The following is a 22806-nucleotide window of genomic DNA, read 5'->3' as shown; positions in this document are numbered from 1 at the left end:
ACTCCTCGGTTTCCAAACCTCAGTTTCCAGTGCCTTGTGTGACATGGAGTGGCACTTCCCGCATAGAGTCACCACAGATTTTGCTGGGATGGCAAACTGTGCTCATATATCAGTAGCTCGAAACAATAAAGTCAACCTATTTCACATTACATGTCCCCTGCAGGTCAGCAAGGGGGCCTAGACTTCTGCCATTTTCAGGAATGAAGGCTTGGAACACAGCCCCTACCCAGCATTTCGGGCTGCAGTTGCCAAAGGAAGTTCTGAGGTTCTTAGCCAGCAACTAAACACTCAGGCTTAAAAGCAACAACACATATTACTTCTGCTTTTAACTGCTTGGCCAAAACTGTGCGCCCTATGGCAAACATTTCATGCCCAGAAGAGGGTACAACCCAAAATACTCAGTGAGCTGCTCCACGTGGTCTGAAAACTGCTGAGTCATCCAACAGTCAGACTTCTGGGCAGGGCATCGGGAGAGCAAAGAGGGGAATGGGGACAGGGAGAGAGAGTTTTGAAGATAAACAAGAAAAACGGATATGTAATATTTCTAAAATTCTAAAGTAGTTATCCTGAGAAGAGTTAAACACCTTACAGAACCTCTTTATCCTTATTTTGTAATTTTATTTTTAAAAATATCTCACTGGTTTTGGCCCTGACGGCTGTGGCTTGGTGGGTCGGGCACAGTCCGGGGGAACTGAAAGGTTTTCAGTCCAATTTCCCAGTTGAGGCACAGGCCTGGGCGGCGGGCCAGGTCTCCAGTTGGGGGTGAGTAAAGAAACGCATCAGTACTTCTCTCCCTCTTCCTCCCTCCCTTCTCCTCTAAAAAAAGTAAATAAAAAAATCTTTAAAAAAATATCTAATCATTTTTGGGAAGGACACATTACAAACTTCTAAGTTGGCAGGGCCTCTACAACTTTTGTTCTGACACCGAGTGGGGAAAAATCCAAGGAAAATGAACTTTCTAAGAGGTTCCTCAGCTCAACAACATTCAGGAATCACCCGAATAAATGAAGAGGTATACATAGGCTGAGGTAAATGTCAATCCTAGCCATCATCTTTCTGGAATTTATAGCCTTATCCTTAACAATGAGGATTTTAAAAATCTAGTAACTAGTATATTATACCAATAGACAAGATAACCTATGCATCAGCACCCAATGCTACTGTGATGTGCAAGCTGGAGTCAGGAAATGTTAATTTCCTCCTTTCTGGGCAGTCTTAGCACGGAGCAAAGTACCTGAGAACTAGAAGTGCTCAGTAAACTCAGGGGGGGAAAAAAGAAGGGAGGAAGAGAGATCAATTATTCCAACTACTTAAACCTTTAGTGATTCAAATAGGTCTATTTTAAATCACTGGATATTCAGAAAAACACTTTCTAACCAAAATGCCAGGAACCATACCAGGCCTTAGAGACAAAACAATGAATAAGAAGCCCTCTCTGACAAGAAGAGGATCCTATTTGTCCTTTGTCATGTGCCACTCTGTGGACAACTGCCCAAATGATAAATAGGGTGCACAAGTAACCCCCAAAGCTGTGTTAAGTACATACAACTAGAGGCACTAAGCCTCCAACCGGCCATCCACACCTGGCATTAGGAATAAGAGACAGAGAATCAATGCCCAGGGTGAGCCTGGTGGCCCCCTGTGTATCCCCAGTCCCCAGGCAAAAATTCAACAGTAAATTTCTCTCCATGGACACTCCAAGGCCAGAAAACAGATTCAGGGATTTCAAGAAGACTTCTCAGCAACAAAGGGACATACAAGAATTCCAAGATTTCCTCCTCATACAATCAAAAATTTCAGTTGATCAGAATTAGCCGCCCTCTAAGCACATCACTAATCATTTTGACTGCATTTTTTATATATCTAATTGTAAGGTGCCTGATTTAAAGCAGATGGTATTTTAAAGCAAAGATAATTTTATGCCTCTGGGAAAGTTGGTAAGAAACACATGCTTGTTACATAAATGATAACACAAGCAGGCCCAGGGGTATGATTTTATAAGCACACCCACGTCTTCTGGTCAGGAAGTGTCGACACTCACAGTTTCTTAGTTTTAGTAGACCAGGTTTCTTTTTATGGTTTGTTGTCCTTTTTTCTTGAAAAAAAAAAAAAAGCCACAGATTTATTATGCTCAACTGCAATGTAAATGAGCTGAAGGGAGATTTATAAAACAAATAAACAAAAAGATTTATGGTTCCTTTCTCAGAGCAGCTAAAAATTTTGGAAAAACTCATTGACCTTTCAAGAGAAGAACTTGGTTCAGTGGCCCGGAAACTAAGTGTACCTAAGAGGTTTCCGATTAATCCTTTAATTTAAATCCTTTATCTAGTAAATAGGTGAGAGGCCTGCTGAATCTCATTCTTTCTTTTTGAAGTATAACTATTGATACCTGTGGTCATTACAAACAGCATGTCCCATCACACTTAGCACCAATAATGTTGGTAATAATTAGAAAATGAGGGAAGTGGCAAGACGAGGGGAACCAGGGAAATGGAGCAGACATCTAAGCAGGAGTAGCTGATTTCGCAGGGCACCCTAGGGAGGAAGGAGAACCCAGGCTGGGGACCTGGGTTCCTCTTGCAGGAGGAAGGGGATGAGAGTGGGAAGGTAAAAAGGCCCAGGGACAGTTCTCCAGAGGAGAGACTGGGAAAGGGTTCTAGGAAACAAGACTGAACCTAAGAGAAAGGACTTACTCCTTAGCTGTGAGACCTAAGACTATGAATAAAGTGTTGCCCAAACTATTGCCTATCTAAGGTATCCAAATTATGTTCCCAGGGCCAAAGAGAAGAGAAAGTCTAAACAGATGAAAACAAAACTCATTAAAGTCATTCAATGTCTTTGATACCTGCTCTTCATTTTTGTTCTCTTCTGCTTCTTCATGGATTACATGCAGCCTGGGCTGCAGGCATATGATTCATCAACAGTGCAATCTGATAAAGTTTGACTCTCCTTGGGTGAGTCATTTGTATTCTTGGAGCCTTAGTTTTATGAGAATAATAGCTGTGAGAATTAAATGCAGCAACGCCTATAAAATGCTCAGCACACCCTCACTGACTTGTGGCAGGATCATCACTGGTTGCTTACCACAGAGCTGAATTAGATCTGGAGAAGAGATGTGGTTTGGCGCAGAAACCACTGGAATAGGTATAAACCAACATAGGTTTAATGATAACATCTGAGCCCCAATTCCCTCTTGCAGGGATGAGAGCTAGGACTGTGGAATCAAAGAGATCTAACTCCTACTACTGAACTAGCCAGGTAACCTGGGGCAGCCACTTGACTTTTTCTAGGTGCAGGTCCTCCTCTGTAAAATGAGAATAGCAATATTTTTATTAGGGTATTACATGAAAAAAAAAGATTCAAAAAAGGAATGTAATGTATTAAATGTATAAATCTACAACATGTAGTAATAAATATTAGCAGCTACAAAGACTATGATTCACTCATTTACTGATATGCCCTTGATGATTATTTATCCAGCAGCTGCTCCATGCCAGCCAAGGCTTGACATTGGAAACTCAGCAGGGAAGGAAACATGAAAATCACTAGCCTCTTGAAGCCTAATCTCCACACTAAGAGTGCCGACTGTGCTCAATAAACACCTTGAATACCTTTTAAGGGAAGACAACATAGAAAGAGCTCTAAACCTGGACTGAGATTTCATTTAACTGAGTGAGTTCAATACCTAGCTCTGAACCCTGAGCACCTCTCTGGACCTTCAGTTTCCTCATCTGTGAACTATTCTAAGAGTGAGATCCATACCTAGGAGAGTTCAGAGGAGATTAAGGAATAATATATTTTAATGCACTTTGTAAGCTGCAATGCACATTACAAATATTTATTACATTTATTCTACTCATACACATACTTAGTGGTCATATTCAGCAACATCACACCCAAAGTTTATCAAGTAAGAGGAAATAACATGAAGAACCATTCTCTTCTTATTATGCCAAAAAAAATAGGCAATTTATGCAAGAGAAATAATAGATTTTGTAGGCATTTGCATTAAATAGAGTTTCTTAAACTTTTACAACTCACTATAGTCACGGTAGAAAGTCCTGACATTTTCAAAATGAAAATCCAGAGATTTCTAGAAATCCCCAGATTTGTAAATATTACTAGAGCCTATAATTATGTACTAAAAACATTAAAGACCACTTTCCAAAATGTGTTCCACAGAACTATAGTGCCACAGAATGATAGTGGTTTCACATGTTAATTAAGATGATTCCGTGCACAAACAAGTTAATCAGACATTAGGTTAAACACAGTTTTCTGAGGGGTTTTCAAATCCTCTATATGTAATTTTGATATCTGGTAGAGACATAATGTAAACATACACTTTAACCAAGAGTCATTTTTCCTTTCCTCCTTAGGAAAAGTGGAATAAACTTTAAGAATGCTATAGTAAATACAGCAGAGACATTTATGTGATCCTTTTAGATTTTCAACAAGAAGAGCTCAACACTCAGTGCCCAGTGGATAACCAAAAGCTGGGTGGGGATGTAGGTACTGAATGGGCTGCTTTTCACTCAGCAGCCAATATATCCCAGTGTGCTTTGGCTGACTGATTACTGCATGTTGCAGACATTCATTGCCTACACTAAAATTTATCACAACTTATGTTCAAAAGTGAAAAACCCAGCCTGAACATTCTATAAACACCACATATGTGCATGCATGTGTGCATACAGTCTATATGGAAAAAGTCCAGCCATTGTTAATAAAACAAGAATAGTTTGCATGATGTCAATGTAACATGGCAGCCAAGGAGAATGGACTAGAATGTGCATGCATGAACAATGACAACTTCACTGTACTGGTCAGTGGGGATAGTAGATGACGTTGACCGAGCATGTATACTGTGTGGCTGTCACATTCAAAATGACTGAGTAACTACAGCAAAGAATCTGTATCAAATTTTGTATTAAGTTTAAACATTCCTCCACAGAAATTATTTGGGTGATTCAGAAGACCGCAGCTGTGGGCAGCTGGTGATTGGCATCTTCATCATAATCTTCATCACAACAATGCATCCACTCATACATCACATCTCATGCAAAGTTTTTTGGAGAAACATCAAATCACCCAGGTGACTCAGCCCCCCACAGCCCAGATTTGGCACCCTGTGACTTCTGGCTTTTCCTAAAACTAAAATCACCTTTGAAAGGAAGGAGATTTCAGACTGTCAAGGAAACTCAGGAAAATACAACAAAGCAGCTGATGACGATTTGAAGAACTGTGTGAGATCCCAAGGCATCTAACTTTGAAAGGGACTGAGGCGTCATTGCCCTATGTACAGTGTTTCTTGTATCTTCTTCAGTAAATCTGTTTTTCATAGGTCCCCAAGGGAGCAAGGTTACATGGCTGGGTACCTTCTGTACAGACCATTTTTATATATCCTAACAACACTAACAAGGAAAGTCTATTTTTAAAGTTATACCAGAACTAATGACAATAAGTGGTAGATTTTAATTGTGCCCTCAGAGGAGACCAAGCTCTTACTTAGAACAGGAGAAAAAGCATGATAATGCACTTAGGGATGTCCAAAAACACTAAACGGAATCTCCTGATTTTTGCCAGCTACAGGAATAGCATTACTGAATAATCATTCACTAAAAATGAGTTATAATTCATCAAAGTGGATTTTGAGAAACAAATCCACTTCGCAGAATTAGACTGCAATTCTAAGTATACACAAACTCCTGAAACTTAGGCATTTCAAACTTCACGTGAAAACAGGTTTCCTTCAATCTACACGCCAGACCACCTGGAGGTACTGAAGCCTCGATGTAAGAGAAATCACCCATCTCCTCTGGACTCCTGGAAGAGAAGCCCAGGAAATGATACCTAACTGAAGATCCCAAGAGTCCTGACAACTGCTATTTATCACAACTTGTCTGCAACTGAGAAAAACCGTGCTCTGTTTACCCTGCCTACCATAAAATGCTGAGCTGGTATGTCAGAAAGACAAATGTACATTCAGAGAAAATACTACTTCTGTGTAAGAAGTTTGTCCTGGACTAGAACTTGAGAAACTGTATGCCTAGCCAGATGTATCCTGGCAAATACAGAAAGTGTAATGGAAATCAACTGGAGTAATTTTTTTCTCTGGATCATTCCACAGGAGTATGTGAATCACTTTTTGTGTCAGGAGGATCTGAGGTGAAATCTTGGCTCTGTCATTTACTAGCTGTGTAATGTTCCGTTTATTGACCAAGTAGATAGAGAGAATTAGTATTAAATAAGACAAGTGTGAACCCTGAGTAGCACACTGAATGGCACATGACAGAGTGCCAGGGACACAGCTGTGAGCAGAACAAGCCAACGATGCCAGCCTTCATGAACTGTGCGTTCTGGTGCTTGGAAACAGAACCCTAAGCTAATAAACATATTACTTTGCCAGTCAAATCCAAAACAAAAAATTTGCACAATGCTGGAAGCATCAACAGGTAAGTTATCATCTATCTGACACACCAGGTTTACTTAGTTGAGCTCAGAAAAGTTGCCATTAGAATTTTGAGGAGCCAGATGTCAGCAACAAAAGATGAAATTCTGTACTTGGCAGCAGCAAGAAAACTGATAAATATCCAACACAAATGAGGAGAAGTCCACAAATCTTGACGGCAGCCCCTTAGAAGCCACTAGCCAGCACTGGGCTTTCTGCACATCCTTTCAGAACTCAAAGGAGGAGGGGAAGGTTCTTGTGAAGATGTGCAAGCCATAATTAGCATGCATTTCAAGGTGGCTTTTTTCACTTTGAAACTGGAAATGAAATTGACAAGATCCTTCTATGAGATGATCAATGTCTTTGCGGGCAGGCACCATAGACGGCTAAAGTTTATTCATGCAATCACACCTTTGTTTATTCATCAGTTTTTTTCAGAAAGTATTCCTCATGTATCTTCCTAGACTTGGTCTTAGTGATACAAAGATGAATCAGACAAAGCCCTGGCCTTTGGAAAGCTCTTAACCCACAATATATGTTTAAAAAGTAAGAGAACATTATGCTGGGTGAAATAAGCCAGAGACTGACAAATACCACATGATTTCAGTCACATGTGGAATCTAATGAACAAGCTGAATTAACAAGGAACATGGGGAAAGACTCACAGAGAGCAGGACGATAACTGAGGTGGTGGGAGGAGGTTATGGCGTGAAGGGACTGAGCAAAAGGAAAAAGGACTCGTGGACATGGACAACAGTGTGGTGATTGCTGGGGGGTGGTTATAAGGGGACAAAGGATAATGGAAAAAAATACAATAAAAAAAGAAAAAAGTAATTAAGATCCTGTGTAATGGGAACTCTAATAAAGGTTTGAACAAAATGCTATCACAACCCAATGAAGAAAGCCACATCGCGGACATTAGAGTCCAATGGGCTATAGATAAGAAGAAGCAGACAATTGGGTCTGCTCACTTTTCAGAGGCTATCCAATGTCCAATCCATCAGCCAATCCTGTGGATGTCACCTGCTGCCCTTGTCCACCTCCACGTCCACCAGTGCGTCTTGCCTTGATTGCTACAACAATTAGAATTCCTGTCTTGCTTTGCATTCTGTCCTCCACCGCAGCCAGAGTGACTTTCCAGAAATACAAATCCAATCTTACTGTATCTTTTCTAAACCCTTCGACAACTTCCCACTGCCATCAGAGCAGAATCCAAACCTCGTCAAGCCGACAACCCCTGACTCTGCCTTGCTCTGCACTCATCCCTCTCCATCACCCACCCTGGGGTCCGAACCAACTGCGTGCTCCTTTGCTCTCTTGTACCTCCAGGTCTCCAGATGTGTGGTCCTCAACTCTCACATTAATCTGTCCACAACTCCATCTCCTCCTATGGGCTCAGCCTGAATCCCCCGTAGCACTGCAGACTCCCCATCAACCAGCTGTCACTGCTGCCCAGTCTCAAGACCCCTCTCTGGTGCTCTTTGCTGCTCATTTCAATAACTAACCTCTTCCTTCCTTACTATTTACTCACTGACACAGTCCTAAACTATACACTGGGTTGGCCAAAAAGTCCATTCAGTTTTTTCCATAAAATAAAAGACATAATTTTCATTTTCACCAATAACTTTATTGCTTTGGATATTCTGAGTATGTCTGCTATCTCCTGCTATTGGCTTCTAGTGGGGAGAGGCCAGGGGTGCTGCTCGACATCTTCCCATGCCTAAGACAGACCCGCAGCAAAGAAGTATTTGGCCAAAATGTCAATAGTACCAAGAAACTCACAAACCACTTTTGACATGCTGAATCAATCACAGCACCTTCTCCATACACTGCACAAATCCTTTTCTTTTTTGCATTTCACTTGTTCACTTTCTTGAAGCAATAAATCATAATATGCCAAAAATGTTACCTATATTCTTCCATCTTCAATATTAAAATAGCTGCACAAAAATTCACCAATTTTATAAGTTTTTTTAAAAATGCACACTGATAAGACAGCTGTCACAATACAACCCAAGAAAATTGTTTTGAATGAAGTTAAAGACCACTAAGCACTAGAGCCATCATATAGAAAAAAACTGAACAAACTTTTTGGCCAACCCAATATTATAAGACTTAATTATGTCTAATTGAGCATTTATTATATTCACAACAAACATTCATTAAAATCCTATTGTATGGCCTGGCTGGTGTGGCTCAGTGGATTGAGGACTGGCCTATGAACCAAAGGGTCACTGATTCAATTCCCAGTCAGGGCACATGCCTGGGTGCTGGGCCAGGTCCCCAGTAGGGGGTATGTGAGAAGCAACCACACATTGATGTTTCCTTCCCCTTCTTCCTCCCTTCCCCTCTGTCTAAAAATAAAAATCTTTGTCTAAAAAATCCTATTTTATGCTAAATCTTGCCTTAGACTGTTTTGCTCACGTTCTCCTAGTTATTCTTAAAAGGGAGATTACTAAACTGAGTATTAGCACACTGGCTTTACAAAGAGGAAATGCAGAACAATGAAGATCCCTGCTGAAGTTCACCAACAATGGCAGAGCCAGGATTGCTAACCCAGGTGCCCCAAGTCTGACTCAGATCTCTCCCCTGTTCCTCTGCTATTTTTCCCCCACTCATTTTGAGAGCATAATTCCTGTTCATGCAGACAAGCTTCACCAAGCATCAGAAGACACAGCAGGCACTATGCCAGCCACAGTAGCAAGGATACAATAAAAACACACTAAGCTCAAGTCTTCCTAGTTCTGTCTAAATAATAGGCATCTTGGAAATAAGAGTTACCGTGTTTTTCCCTGGCCATGTGACTCAGTTGGTTGTAGCATCAACCCAGACACCAAAGGGTTACAGGTTCAAACCTTGGCCAGGTCACATACCCAGGTTGCAGGTTCAGGTACCAGTCAGGTACCCAAGAGATCAACGTTTCTCTCTCCCCTCATTCTTCTGTCTGTAATATCAATTTTTTAAAATATCCTCAGGTGAGGATTTTTTTTAAAAAGTTATGTTTTAAATAACCAAAAAAGTTAAAATCTACTAACTCTCCATTTCCATTCATAGCCTTAAAACTCGCTGAAAAATGAGCAAAGACATTTTTTTCTTTCCTTTTTTTGTTACATAAAAATGCTAAGTACTGTACATAACATAATATGTACAGTATTATATCTTTCAGGGAGACACTTTGAAGTCCTGATGAAGTCCTGATGTACTGCACAGTGAGCCAGAAGATGTCTCAGTGTGACTTCTTAAAATGAAAGTCCCTCACTGGAAAATCACCTAAGGCCATCCTACAGGCTTGGCTTCCGAGTACCACCCAGCCTCTCTGATAGATTCACCTATGAGCAGAGCAAAAAAGATCCACCTGGGAAAATGCCAGGGGTTGGAGTTCGCAACCCTCAGAGGGAAGTCATGGCCAAGAATCAAATGCCTTGTGTCTGCGAGGTTTTGGGGAAAGGCACTGAGCAAGGCCAGAGAAGCTTATCTTCACGATTTCAGTGAGGACTTCTCTCCCCAGGACCCACCGTGGCCAAGCCTGAGGACCCATTCAGACCAATTTTTTAAGCAGTGTTGCCTAACTAGCTCCCTGCCTTCAGCGTCTCCCTAGCCAATCTTGTCTCCCTGTGACTGTGACCATGACCTTCCTCACATACCGATATGATCATGTTCTTCCCACTTCAGATGTTTCACAAGATACTCTGAAGCCTACAGCACCGATTTGGTTTGGACCATACAATTTGTGTTGATAATTTGGAGATATATACGGTGCCTCCTACATGGAAATATTTATCTATTTAATAAAGCATACACATGTACTTTTAAACTAACATATCATATACACTATAAAACTTAACACCAAAGTAAAAATAAAAGGACGAGATGAAGCAAAATAAGTAAAAGTTCTCATATTTCTTCCACATCTCACTGGACCCAATTTCCCACCGGTTGTGAAGCCTGCAGCCTGTTTGGGTCCACACTCTGGGATCGAACCGAAACTCCTCAGCCTGTCCACAGTGCTCTTCACTGTCTGACCATCAGCCATATGACCATTTTCATCTCCTACCAAAGTTTTTGTGTTCCAGCCACAAAGACCATTTCAATGTGTACTTTCATAGATGCTGATCCCTCTACTGAGGATGGCCTTCCCTCACACCTCCTCCCCATTCTTAAGGACTCAGTTCAAACGTCACCACCCCGCACCCCGGGCAGTCCGTACAGACACTCACTGGCAGAATGCACAGCTCCCACCAGTGTATTTCTAAGGCAACATTCAAATCCTAGGATGGGACGCATCCACTGCATTTTCATTACTTGATTACAAGGTCTCTGCTCCTTCAGGCTGAGCTTCTTGAGAACAGGAACTACAACTTAATCATGCCTGAAGCCTTGGAACCCAACACAGGACCCAGTCACAGTAGGTGCTGAGTTAATGTTTGCTGAAAGAATGAGACAAGACTCTAGGGCTGAATCTTCTTTCTGCCCTTGGAAGGACAGCTACATACAACCTTACAGACTTTACGCTGTTTAATTCCAGCAGGTGCCATTCACCTAAATTACCACATGGAGCCTCACTTCTACAAAATTCCATCATGCCTGGCAGAGGATTCACCGAATTAACAGTGGCTCAATATGTACGTCAGTAGATTGACTCGGGTTCTCCAGAGGAACAGAACCAACGTGGGGACTGAGACCGCAGGAGACTCGGGCATTGGCCGACACCATGACGGAGGCTGCGCCATCCCATGGGGCGCCATCTACAACCGGAGAACCAGAAAAGCACATGCTGCAGCTCAGTCCGATACCAAAGGCCCAAGAACCAAGAGGCTGCTGGTTTAAGTCCCAGAGTCTGAGGCCACAGAACCAGAAACTCCAATGTCCCAGGGCAGGAAAAGATAGACATCCCAAGTCAAGAAAAGAAAAATTCAGCCTGCCTTTGCTTGTTTGTTCTATGGAGGCCTCAGCAGATTAGATGATACCTGCCCACGCTGGGGAGGGTGGATCTCTTTGCTCAGTCTACTGAATAGAATATTAATCTCTTATAAAAACGCATTCAGAAATAATGTTTTAACAGCTGCCTGGGCATCCCTTAGTAAGAGTCAAGTTGGCACTTAAGATTTCCCATCCCAGATAAATATATATCCGGTGTGTATATGTGTATCTCGGCCCTTCAAATAGCTCAAGACCAAGTTCTACTCCAAGTCCAAGCACTGCAAATGATGACAATAACGAAAATATGTATGGTTATTATCATGATAATTACATAATTCACAATTATATCTTTATAATTATCATCATAAATATGTTATAGTACAAGGGTACGCAGCTTTAGCCTTTATGAAGTGTTTTCACACTCAGTATCTCATTTAACCTTTACAGCTAACTGGTACTATTTAAGCCTTATTTGAAAGTCCTATCTGGACCATGAGAAAATCAAGAGAGAAGAATTGAGTGAATTGCCAAGATCTCCAGCTGGTAAGTGGTGGAGCCAGGATCATGCAGTATCTTCTTCTCCTTAGTTCAGTGTCCTTTCACTACATCACTGCCTTGGGAGTTCTCAAGAAAAAGGAAAGGAGGAAGGGGAAATGCTAGAAAACAGGAATTCTGAGGATAGCTGACTACCCAGGAAACCTTCCAGGCAGGGACAATCCGCTTCGTCCCTCTGCCCAAGAGTTCTCTCTTCCACATTCACACGGCTTTGATTTTTCATTTCCTGTCATTATCCTACTTCCAGTTTCAGTTTGAGGATTTTCTTAATTAACGAGCATCCTCTTCCAAGAATACATTTACCTCTGGAAATGTTATGTGGATATTAATCCTTTACAAATATGCGTAAGCTTGTTCATGAATTGCTTTCCTTCTAGCATAAGATTCGGAACTGCAGCAGAGAAGAGGCCGTGGATTCCATCTGGAAGAAGAGATGGGGTCACCCAGGATGGTGGGGTTACGCTGGGGACAGAACCAATCCAGATGAGACGACATTGTGGGAGTCGCAGGGAACCTCGGAGACAATGCAGACAAGAAAGTGGGAACAGGGTAGTTGAGTGAGTCCTCTCCAGTTCCCAAGTGAACACGTTTTGATACAATCACTGAAGCCAGAGGATCACTTGGTAAGACTCAGAAAATGAAAAGTAAAGAACATAAAATTCACAGGGGAGATTATTTTCACTCATTAACTGTGTCAAGACTGAAAACTATTCCTCAAAGCAGATTCTTTTTCCTCCTGGCACAGAGCAAGCAGCACTTCCAGGCTCTCCTGCAGTGAGGCGTGGACAGAGGCAAAGCTCTGACGAGTGCAATGTGGCCGGCCCTGGCCCATGAAAACCTTCCATACATCACCTTCTGTTGCATTTCCACGGCAACCTAGGAGGCCACGGGCTGCACATCGCAGAGCAAAGAGAGGAAGGGCCTGTGTGCCTGCATCACAGCTTTGAGGAAAGCCACCTGCCAAATAGGAACATTAAATGGGAACATCAAACAGGAACATCCATTTGAAGGTCTCATGAACGGGAGGGGGTGGGGAGAGGAAACAGTTCCTACTGCATTAAGCCCCAGGGGATATTTTTTTCTCTATTAAGCAACTGACCAAAACAATTTATTAAATTTTTTACTGAGATATAGTTGAGTTACAGCATTATATTAGTTTCAGGTTTGCAGTGTGATTCAATATTTGTATTCATTGAGAAATGATCATCACAAAAGTATAGTTAACATCCATCACTATAGTTACAAAGTTTTTTTCTTGTGATGAGAACTTTAAAATCTACTCTCTCAGCAACTTCTAAATATGCAATACAGTATTAGTAAGTAAAGTCGCAATGCTCCACATTATATCTCTATGACTCGTTTGTTTTACAGGTGGAAGTTTATACGTTTTGACCCCTTCACCCATTTTACCCACCCCCCGTTCTGCACCTGGTAACCACCGATCTGTTCTCCTATCTTATGACTTTGGTTTGATTTGACTTTTTAGATTCTTCATATAAGCAAAATAATACTTATTGCTGCAAATGGCGAGATTTCATTCTTTTTGTGGCTGAGTAGTATTTCATTCTATATCCTTATACCGTATCTTCTTTATCCATCATTTCCACATCTTGTCTATGGTACTAATAAATAATGTTGCAATGAACAGAGGGATGAATATATGTTTTCTCTTTGTGTTTTCATTTTCTTTAGATAAATACCCAGAAGTAGAATTGCCAGGTCATATACTAGTTCTTTGTTAAAATTTTTTGAGAAACTTCTATACTGTTTTCCTTAATGGCTGCACCAATTTCTAGGCCCACTAGTAATGTGTATAACATATAAGTGTTCCCTTTGCTCCGCATCCTTGCTAACATGTGTCCTTTTGATGATAGCCAAGCTAACAAGTGGGGGTTGATGCTTCATTGTGGTTGTGATGTGCATTTCCTTGATTAGTGATGTTGGGCATCTCTTCATGTGCCTTTTGGCCATCTGTATGTCCTCTTCAGAAAAATGTATATTCACATCTTCTGGCCATTTTTTAATTAGATTGCTTGTTTTCTTCCAATTGGGTGACCAAAGCAGTTTTTAAAAATGATTCTCTTCTTGTCAAAAGTAAGAGAAAACTACAATTTCTCTCTTGTCACTTGGTGAAGAAGTCTGTAGCAAGTAACAGTGCAGTTTACATAGAATAACGGCAGCATAGAATTACATAGAAAGCAGGCAGCATTTCAGCATTCCATGGACTGGGTACATGCTTTTGCAAAGTATACTTGGGAATAGAAAGGAGGCAGGGAAAAGCCAGGGCCAAGAAGAAAGCTCATGTGTATCTGCTACTGGGTGCGAGGTGGCATGTGGGTTATTGTAGGCAAAGCAAAAGCTAGAGATTCTGTCTTGAGAAGCTGGGGGATTGAGGGTGGGGTGGAAGTTTAACTGATACCTGGGTACCAGAAGATCTCTCTAATAATCTTGGAGGCTAGATAAAGATTTTTTAATAAAGAATACCGTAAGGTATTCTTCTCTTAAACAGTCTGAATCCCTGGAAATAGATGGAAGCAGAAGCTCACAGTTAAGGTTTTATTCTATCATGAATAATCAGAAGAGGCTTTTGATCCCTGTGCGTCCAAAGCAGAGCTTCAGAAGACCAACAACGCCCAGATCTGAGTATAAATCAGGCTACGTGGAGCATGAGTTTCATGCCATTTTGTAAAAATGCAACACAAATAGTTACCTGATTAATCCTTGGGTAATTTGAAGTGTAATTATGCGTACTAGACACTCTTCCATACATTCTCTTAATCAGGAGTTTAGTCTGGTTTCTGTGGAAGTACATGCATGCTGGCTTTGCATCCAATGAAATCTACCCCTCAGCTGTTCTGAATCTGCTTTCTCTTTAAACTCTGACCTCTCTGTCACTTTTCCAGCCTCTTCACACTCAAAGTGTCGGGCCCTTTGTCATCACCTCGTGTCACATGAAAGAATTTGTAAATCACCTGGCTAATCAGCTGCTGTGTCTCAGACATTTCAGGAGCTTTGTTCCATAAAATTATTAAATTCATACCACTATGGGTGATTTCGTTCCACAGTACGGTTCCTTCAATACAGCTCTGCTCATGTTTTTACCTGAGTACAGTTCCACACATGCTTTTTTTCAAGGGAGAAATGCCTTCATCCTTATCACTGCCAACGATATGGTCCTGGCAGCACTGATAAAACCTAGTCCCTCCATTGAAGCACAATTTCATCTGAGAACAATTCCTCCTGCTCCCTGCCAGTTCTCCCAAATGATGGAGATGTGGGAAGCTCACTTTCTCTCTGTGTTGGCTTTGAAGAATACGCACTCTTCCAATCCCAAGAAAGATCCCCATAAATATTCATAAGTTGACGATCCTATGATCATAACTGTTGCGATCCACTATATGTTTAGTGAATATCACACGGTGTGCCAGTTTTTGACAAGCTTTGTCTCTTTATCATCATAACTGGGGAATCCGATTTTTCATGTTGGGATTGGTCATGACAAAGTACTAATTTACAACTTGTGGTCCGCACAAAATCTATCGCCTGGGAACAGGGCCACACAGACCAGTAATGATCCACACAAGCTGCAGTTTTTCTAGTAACTTTTCAAGACTTGCTCTATAAAAAACTGCTTTGGGTCATGAGCACTGAGCTAAGGATGTTTTTCTGAAACTACAAGGATTAACTACTTCAGGCAGGCACACCTGTGGCAGAGGCTAAGTTATGGAATGGTAACAAAGAGTCACTCTCCAAAATTTAAGCGGCTTACACAGTTTTTCACTCAGGCTACATGTCTATCACATGTCAGCTGTCGCCCTGTTCCATGTCGCCTTCATTCTCAGACCCCAGCCCTGCTCTGAACAGTGCCAGTTTGGTGTTAGAGGAAAAAGAGAATGAGGTGGAACCCTGTAGTAGCTTTTCAAGCTTCTGCTCTGAAATGCTATGTTTCACGTCCACTCCTGTTTCATTGGATGGGGAGGAACAAGACAACATTGGAAGACATCGGAAGAGGGCAGGATGGGGAGGCAGGACATAAAGCACTAGAATAGAAAGGAGTTGCATAGCATCTTTACTTCATCTCTCGTCTTAGTGTCCACACTCATAAAATGGCATTAATATGGCCAATGTTACCACCTTCATCACGGGCTTATTATAAAATTCAAAAGAGGACACTATCTATAAAAGGAGTTTGAAAACTTTAAAGTACTTTATAAGCAGAAGGTACTTTAATGCTAATTGTAGTACTTTCCATGCCTGGCAGATTGCATCATATATATGACATCACATTGTTCTTTATTCTTCTCAATAACTTACTTCAGAAAGAAACAGTTTATATGACCCTATTTATATAGATTCCACATTCAAAAAATATCAGCATGAGTAGATGCCAATGGCTATAACCTTGCTCAGACACTACCTGTAATGTCAGCAAATGTACTTGAAACTAAGTCCAACCCATTGAAAATGCCATCGAAAATGTGAAAAGCCCAGCCATACCAGATTCATAAAACACCAAAATCCAACCAAAGCAGTTTTTAAATGGCAGACGTTCCTGATTGAATTGGACCAGCTAAAATGAAAGGACCTCCAGGGAGCTGTGTAAGAGTTGACAAAGGTTCTTATTATCTTCTATTGATTGGCTAGGAGTTCCGATATCTTTCCCGTGGCAGTTTCCACAGAAACCTCTGCAGAGCAGGAGTTCTTGATGCACCTACCTCTGCTACTACCTCAGGAAGTTAAAGAATTTGAAGGCCTTTTGTGCTTCCTTTTCCACTGAGATTATGAATAGGTTTTTCAGGACAGCCTGGACAATGAGCATAATTCTCTTTTTTAATTTGCAAGTCAGTCTCATTCATCATGACTTGTACAATGTGGGTCATTTTTGCTCCATTTACTCAGAGCAAAAAAATAACTTGCCTGAAGCAGTTCATAAGTATCTACTTCCCTCAAGGCTGTGGTGAAGCAATGAAGTCAGATCTCTGAGTCTCTGGTACCCAGGTGGGTCCTTGGTGACCTCTAATCATGTATATCAGATCACCCCAAAAGCCAGTTCTGAGACCACAGCTGTAGAAATGGCCATAAGCTAAATTTAGTCATAAAAGAATGGAGTAGACAGTAGCTTTTTGCCCACCCCAAGCCACTTCTATACACTTCCTGTTGCCACAACCTTAATTGGGTCAGATCGGGGACAAAGATCATTTGATCTCTGGGAAGGGAAAATCCTCTCCAGGCTCCAGGGGTTGAACACAATTAGCCCAAACCAGGGACAGTCATCTCACTCAGCTTTCTCAGACATTGGTCTAGGGGCGGGGAGGATACAACCCAGGTCTGAAAAATAGGATGGGGTGGGGGCAAGGGTGATTATGGGGGATCTTCTTTAAACATGAAAAGACAGAACTTTATACAGAGAAGGTTTTAAACTCAACTCTTCCTTCCTTCCTTCCTTGCGACACTGGTAGAAGAACAACATGCTTGGGGCTATGATAGCCATCATATAATATATAAAAATAAGCCCAAAGTCCAACATGCTGAGCATAGCAGAACAGAAAGAAAGGACATTTTCTCTAAATGCTGCTATTCACTGGTAGAATTAGGATTGACTTTATTTTGAGATTCTCAGTGCCTCCCATCCAGATACCAGTATCTGACCCTAGCTCTCCTCCCTGAGTTCCATTCTTATACAATAAATGAGCTCTAATGCTTAGTCATCTCTTCCTAGGTGCATCCTTCTCTCCATGAGCAAGACTTCTGGAACTTGTGCAAAGTCTCCATGATAACAGAGAAATGACTGAAGCCCAAGCCCATCACCATGAGCCAAGGGGGCACCACTGAGCACAGTGGCCCAAGGTCAAGCACATATGCTAACCTGAGAATAGCTATGTCCAAAGAAAACAGTAATTAAGACCTAAAATTGCTCAACATGATGAATAAAATGAGACCTCACACGCAAAGGGCAGGTTTAATATCACAAAAGGCTCCCCATGGAGTTGCTTCTATGTAATGAAGAAATGTACCAACGAGCATAGAATCAGAATCCCAAAAAGCACTTGCACCAGCATTTTCTCCCAGATTCTGCCAGTTCTCAGTAGCTAATGGGCGGCAGGAATGGTGGGCGTACTGGTTCCAAGGGGACAACTGAGGGCTGACCAATGGTAAAATTAGTATGGAATTTAGTTTGAGGTTCCTTCTGTCATTTTTTATCATTGCTCACAGTCTATCTCCACATATAATAGAATGTAAGAAAGTGAATTTTTTCAACCATTAACTAGCTTGTAGGATTTTTCATGGTGAATGGAGGAGAATGTTCACATTTTTAATCTTTAAAAGAACATTAATTTTCTGACAAAAATAGTATAAAAATATTACTGTGAAATATTGAAGTTAACAATTGACAAAAAGTAATATGCTGTTAAAGGGTAGATAAAAGGTTCATGACCAAGGGGCAACTTCATCCTCCCAAGTGCCATGTCTCCCTAATCAAGTTGAAATCTATAAAAGTAAGGAAAAAAAGTGCAAAGGAGAGGGGGAAAAAATTCATTAGTTAAACTACATTGCTAATGAGAAACAAAGCAGTAATGAAGAAAGTCTTTCCGAAGAATTGACATGCAGGGCTATCTACCAGATACTGAACCTTCATGGTGATTAGACACATTTTCTATCAACTGAAGAGGTCTTCAGTCAAAGCCAAAAAGTTAAGCAGCGGTCAGTCATACACAATAGCAGAACAGGAAGGGATTTCCATCGCAGTCATCAGTTGTCTTTACCCTGAGACTGCCTGACCCACTCAAGAACCAAACCATTTGAAAGACAGCAACATTCATTCCATTCAAAACAACTACCTACCTAATTAACAGATGGCCAAGGTTCAATACCTTGTTCATGAAGATGACAGGAATGATTGGGGCCAACCAGGCCCCAGAGAAACAACAAAGCCATCATTTTTCCTCTTAGCCATTGTTATAACCTCTCTAAACAGATGGGAGGGAGCCGGTGAGCACCGGAGAATGAATGGTCTCAAATACGAGGACACTAAAAAGGTAGACCAGGGTCATGGCCCACTGCTGTTCTGCAGGCATATCAAAGGAGCATTCCTGGACAACGCTCTGCACTAGCAGAGGTGAATGAGGTCTCAGTTTAGAAACAGGGTTCACATAAGACACAGGAGTTCTGCTGTCTAGAGAGAAAATCGGGGCCACTGATGCCTGAGGCCACTAACCCACCATAATGGCATTAGTCCATGTGCCAAAGGTATGAGTCCATCTGTCACTATGACTTTTAGGAGAGTTTGGGAATTAGTAACTCTAATCAGTCACTAAGACCACGACTGAAGAAGAGATGCTGAGCTTGGAAAGTAAAAACGATAGCAGTTGGTTATAAACTAATATAAAAGCATCATTCAAAGAACAAAAAGGATCTATCCCCTACCATTTATTTGAACTTGAAAATGACAATATACTCAAGTAAGACAATAGAAAATCATCTGTTTATGGTTTTGCCAGTGATTGTTAAATACAGTTATAGCAGAACATGGGATGTGATAAGGCCCGACTGCCTTCATTGCTTTGCTGCATTTCATAACTACCTTCAAAGGCCTTGCTTTCACATGCTACTAAGCAGTGAGGACAAACCAGAAGAATAGACATTCTACGTAACTGATAGAATTTATTATAGGATCCCACAGGACCAGACCCAAGTGATGGCTTTCCATCTTCAGCCACATCTACCAGCAACATACTTCCCACAAGTGACTTCATTAAATAGCTCACTTACCTTCACAGTAGGCGGAGTCTCCCTGAACAGAGATGTAACCATTCTTGCACTCACAAGTAGCTTTTGTATTCCAGTTTTTGCACTCTGAGTTTTCACCACATTTGGGTCCTTCTGCACAAAAGTTATGACCTAGAAGAAGTACATATATTTTACATCATAAAAGAAAAAAATAAAAGACTGCCAAGTAATACAGAAAACATGAAACAGTTCTATTACATGTCACCATGCATGAAAACATACCTTGTGATGGGGAAGGGTGAGCTGGCAAGGGGATGAGAGAGCAGGAACAGGAAACTTGAGACCATCCCATGCTTGGGATTTCTTTTCCCCCTAATATTCAAACTCGGTCAAGCTGTTCCTTCCTAAAAGATTTTATCCATACTGATCCTGAACTCTCTTCCCACCACCTTCTTACATGATTAGTCTTCCCACCACCTTCTTACATGATTAGTCTTCTTATAATTGTTTTATTGCAAAGTTTATGATACATAAAGTACATAAAATGTGTATATATAAATATATAAAAGAAAGTTAATATAACCGGAATATTATCAGCACCTGTTGACCACACCTCCCCGAGGAATCCCATCCCAGCCATCAGAGATAACTAATCTGAATTTTCTGTTAATCACTCCCTTACATATTTTTTATAGTTTTTCCATGTGTATGTGCTTATTTCTAGATAATAGATCATTTAGTTTGTCCATTTTGAACTTCACATGACTGAAATCATACTGTACATATCTCCTATAATGCATTTTTTTCTATTCACCCATGTTAATGCCTGTAGCTATAATTCATTCATCAATGCAGTATAATATTCCATAGCATGGATATTCCACTATTTATTTTATCCATTATACTATGGATGGACATGGGAGTTATTTGCCTTGAGGCATGAGACTTAAGCCTAAATTCAGGCCCTGCGCTTTCAAAAATACAAGTATTTCTCTTCTATACCCCCACCCCAACTAGAGTTAATACTGACTGGAGAGTCTCCTTTTGCAGGATAAATTTTTCATACTCATCCACTGAGAATTCATCCTTCAAGGTTCTTGATTTATGCATCTCACAATAGCCCCAGGCTTTGTCTGCTGTCTACTACACAGTGTCCTTTAGCAGCCAGATTCAACCAGCAGGGATTACAAACTGCCTTCTGGGCAAATACCAACTCCAGTGTGCTGCTTATCCCAGTGGAATTGCTCTTTTTCAATATATCTGGTCTCTGGTTATTTCCCCTTACTCTATTACCAGCTACACACATTCTCAAAAAAAAGTATGTATTATGCAGCACTTACAGGTGAACTAGGAGGAACAAGTAATATTTACCATAAAAGCTGTGAAATTCAAATATGATAAGGTATATAAAACTGCTTTATCTTTAAACCAGTACATTTTAGTGAACTATAATTTTGCTGCTATGTTACACACAGGGTGAGCAAAAGTAGGTTTACGGTTGTGATTTCATGAAACACAGAGCTCATCCTTGTATTATTTATTAATGAGTGTATTATTTTCCATAGAAACAACTATAAACCTACTTTTGTCCCACCCTGTATTGTGGTCTCATAAGAAACCATAGATCTTGGAGTCAGGAGATCTAATTTCCAACTCAGGTCTGCAGCTAACAAACAATAAACCGCCTTGCCTGTATAGGTGTATATACTCAGGCTGGGTGGCATCTGTCATTTTTAAAGAATTCCTCAGAATCTGGGGCACAGGTGAGCTGACAGGTAGGGCTCAAGTCCCCATCCCCAATTCAAACAGAATAGCTCTGCTTTGATGTCTGACAGATTGATCATTTGAGCCACAGTTTCTGGCTTCCAAAAATGCAAAAATCACTGAACTATACAAACTTCCAGTTTAATTCCTTCCAGTGATAACATTCTAGAACTTTTTTTCCTTTGAAATAGAATTTTAAATCAACAATGTTTAGATTGTACTTGTTCTAAAAGATGATAGTAACTGCTACGAAATAATAAAAATAAAATTCAGGCACCTATGTATGGCATTATATTAGATGCTTTAAATGGGAATCATAATGTTATACACGTTCATAACATGTATAGAAAGTTAAGTGAGCTAATCCATGTAAAGCACTTCAAACAATTCTTGATACGTACACTCAGAGGTCAATGTTTGTTAGTCACCATGATGAGAGCAATAATGACTATGATAATGCTGACAACAATGACTAAAGTTCAAAAATAACTTGATAACACCATTATCCTCGGCTTCAAGATAAGAAAAGAGAAACTCAAATTCACTACCATCCAGCTAAAAAGTGGAGATGCTGGGGCTCTAAAGTCCCATGTACTTGTTACTTGTCATATATTTACTCAGATAGAAAAACCTAGAAATTAAAGGAGAAAGATACAGCTGTTCCTTGGGACATTAGCAAATGAATCCGAAGGCTTAGGTGAGCATAGCACCACATTCAGCCACACTACCTGTGACCTATGAACTGCTGATTGCTCCAATCAAAATGATAGCAAGAATTTGGCCTGTTGGAAATCTAAAACCTCCGTCCACCAAGAGTACTTCTACAAGGGCTTGGAAGCCTCATAATAACCATTACAACTAAAACTACTTGATGTTTTTGCTACCAAAGTGCAAGTTTGATAGGTCATAGTTCTCTTTGCCAGAGGAAGTGCCTGGACTTTCCTCCCCACGTCAGAACTGAACAATAATTAAGTTGCCACGTGTTCTTTCATTATGAAGCTTGACCCAATGCCATCTGTGCATCATTATTACATGTAGTCTTCTGTCTTTTCTCTTTCTTCTCAGGAAACTCTAACTGTCCTTTGCCTTCCAAATTCATTTGATGGGTGGAACAAGGCCCCTCCAACACTTGACTACACAATGCACGTCTCCCTGTCAAGCATGTGGCATGTCAATTCACGAGCAAAGAGTTCAGTAAATTTGCATTTCAAGATACAGTGAAAGGCCAAGGGATGAACCAACCTTAATGTCAAATCCATTGTGGCTGGGCCTATTATCCCCAAACACCTGTGTTTTTCAATTTAATCCAGGCCTTCATTCAAGCAATATTTATTCAGTGCCTACTTGCCTTTCTCACAAGTGATTAATCATTCACTCAATATGTATAG

The 22806-nt window shown here is 40.8% G+C and overlaps 1 protein-coding gene across 2 annotated transcripts in view; it reads right to left on the bottom strand.

Annotated features, from left to right (window-relative positions):
* Window positions 1–22806, bottom strand: part of NELL1 (neural EGFL like 1) — a 734878-nt gene that overhangs the window by 516850 nt on the left and 195222 nt on the right. For both annotated transcript variants that reach the window (XM_037162229.2, XM_037162218.2), the window contains exon 12: window positions 19697–19825. In XM_037162229.2, coding sequence (XP_037018124.2) covers window positions 19697–19825 — 129 coding nt within the window. The remainder of the gene's footprint in view (window positions 1–19696; window positions 19826–22806) is intronic.

The sequence above is a fragment of the Artibeus jamaicensis genome, unplaced genomic scaffold, assembly GCF_021234435.1.
Source record: "Artibeus jamaicensis isolate MK-2021 breed Jamaican fruit bat unplaced genomic scaffold, CSHL_Jam_final contig_797, whole genome shotgun sequence".
Lineage (NCBI taxonomy): Eukaryota > Metazoa > Chordata > Mammalia > Chiroptera > Phyllostomidae > Artibeus > Artibeus jamaicensis.
Note: the sequence above shows the minus strand (reverse complement) of the source record. Positions and strands in the feature narration are given on the sequence as shown.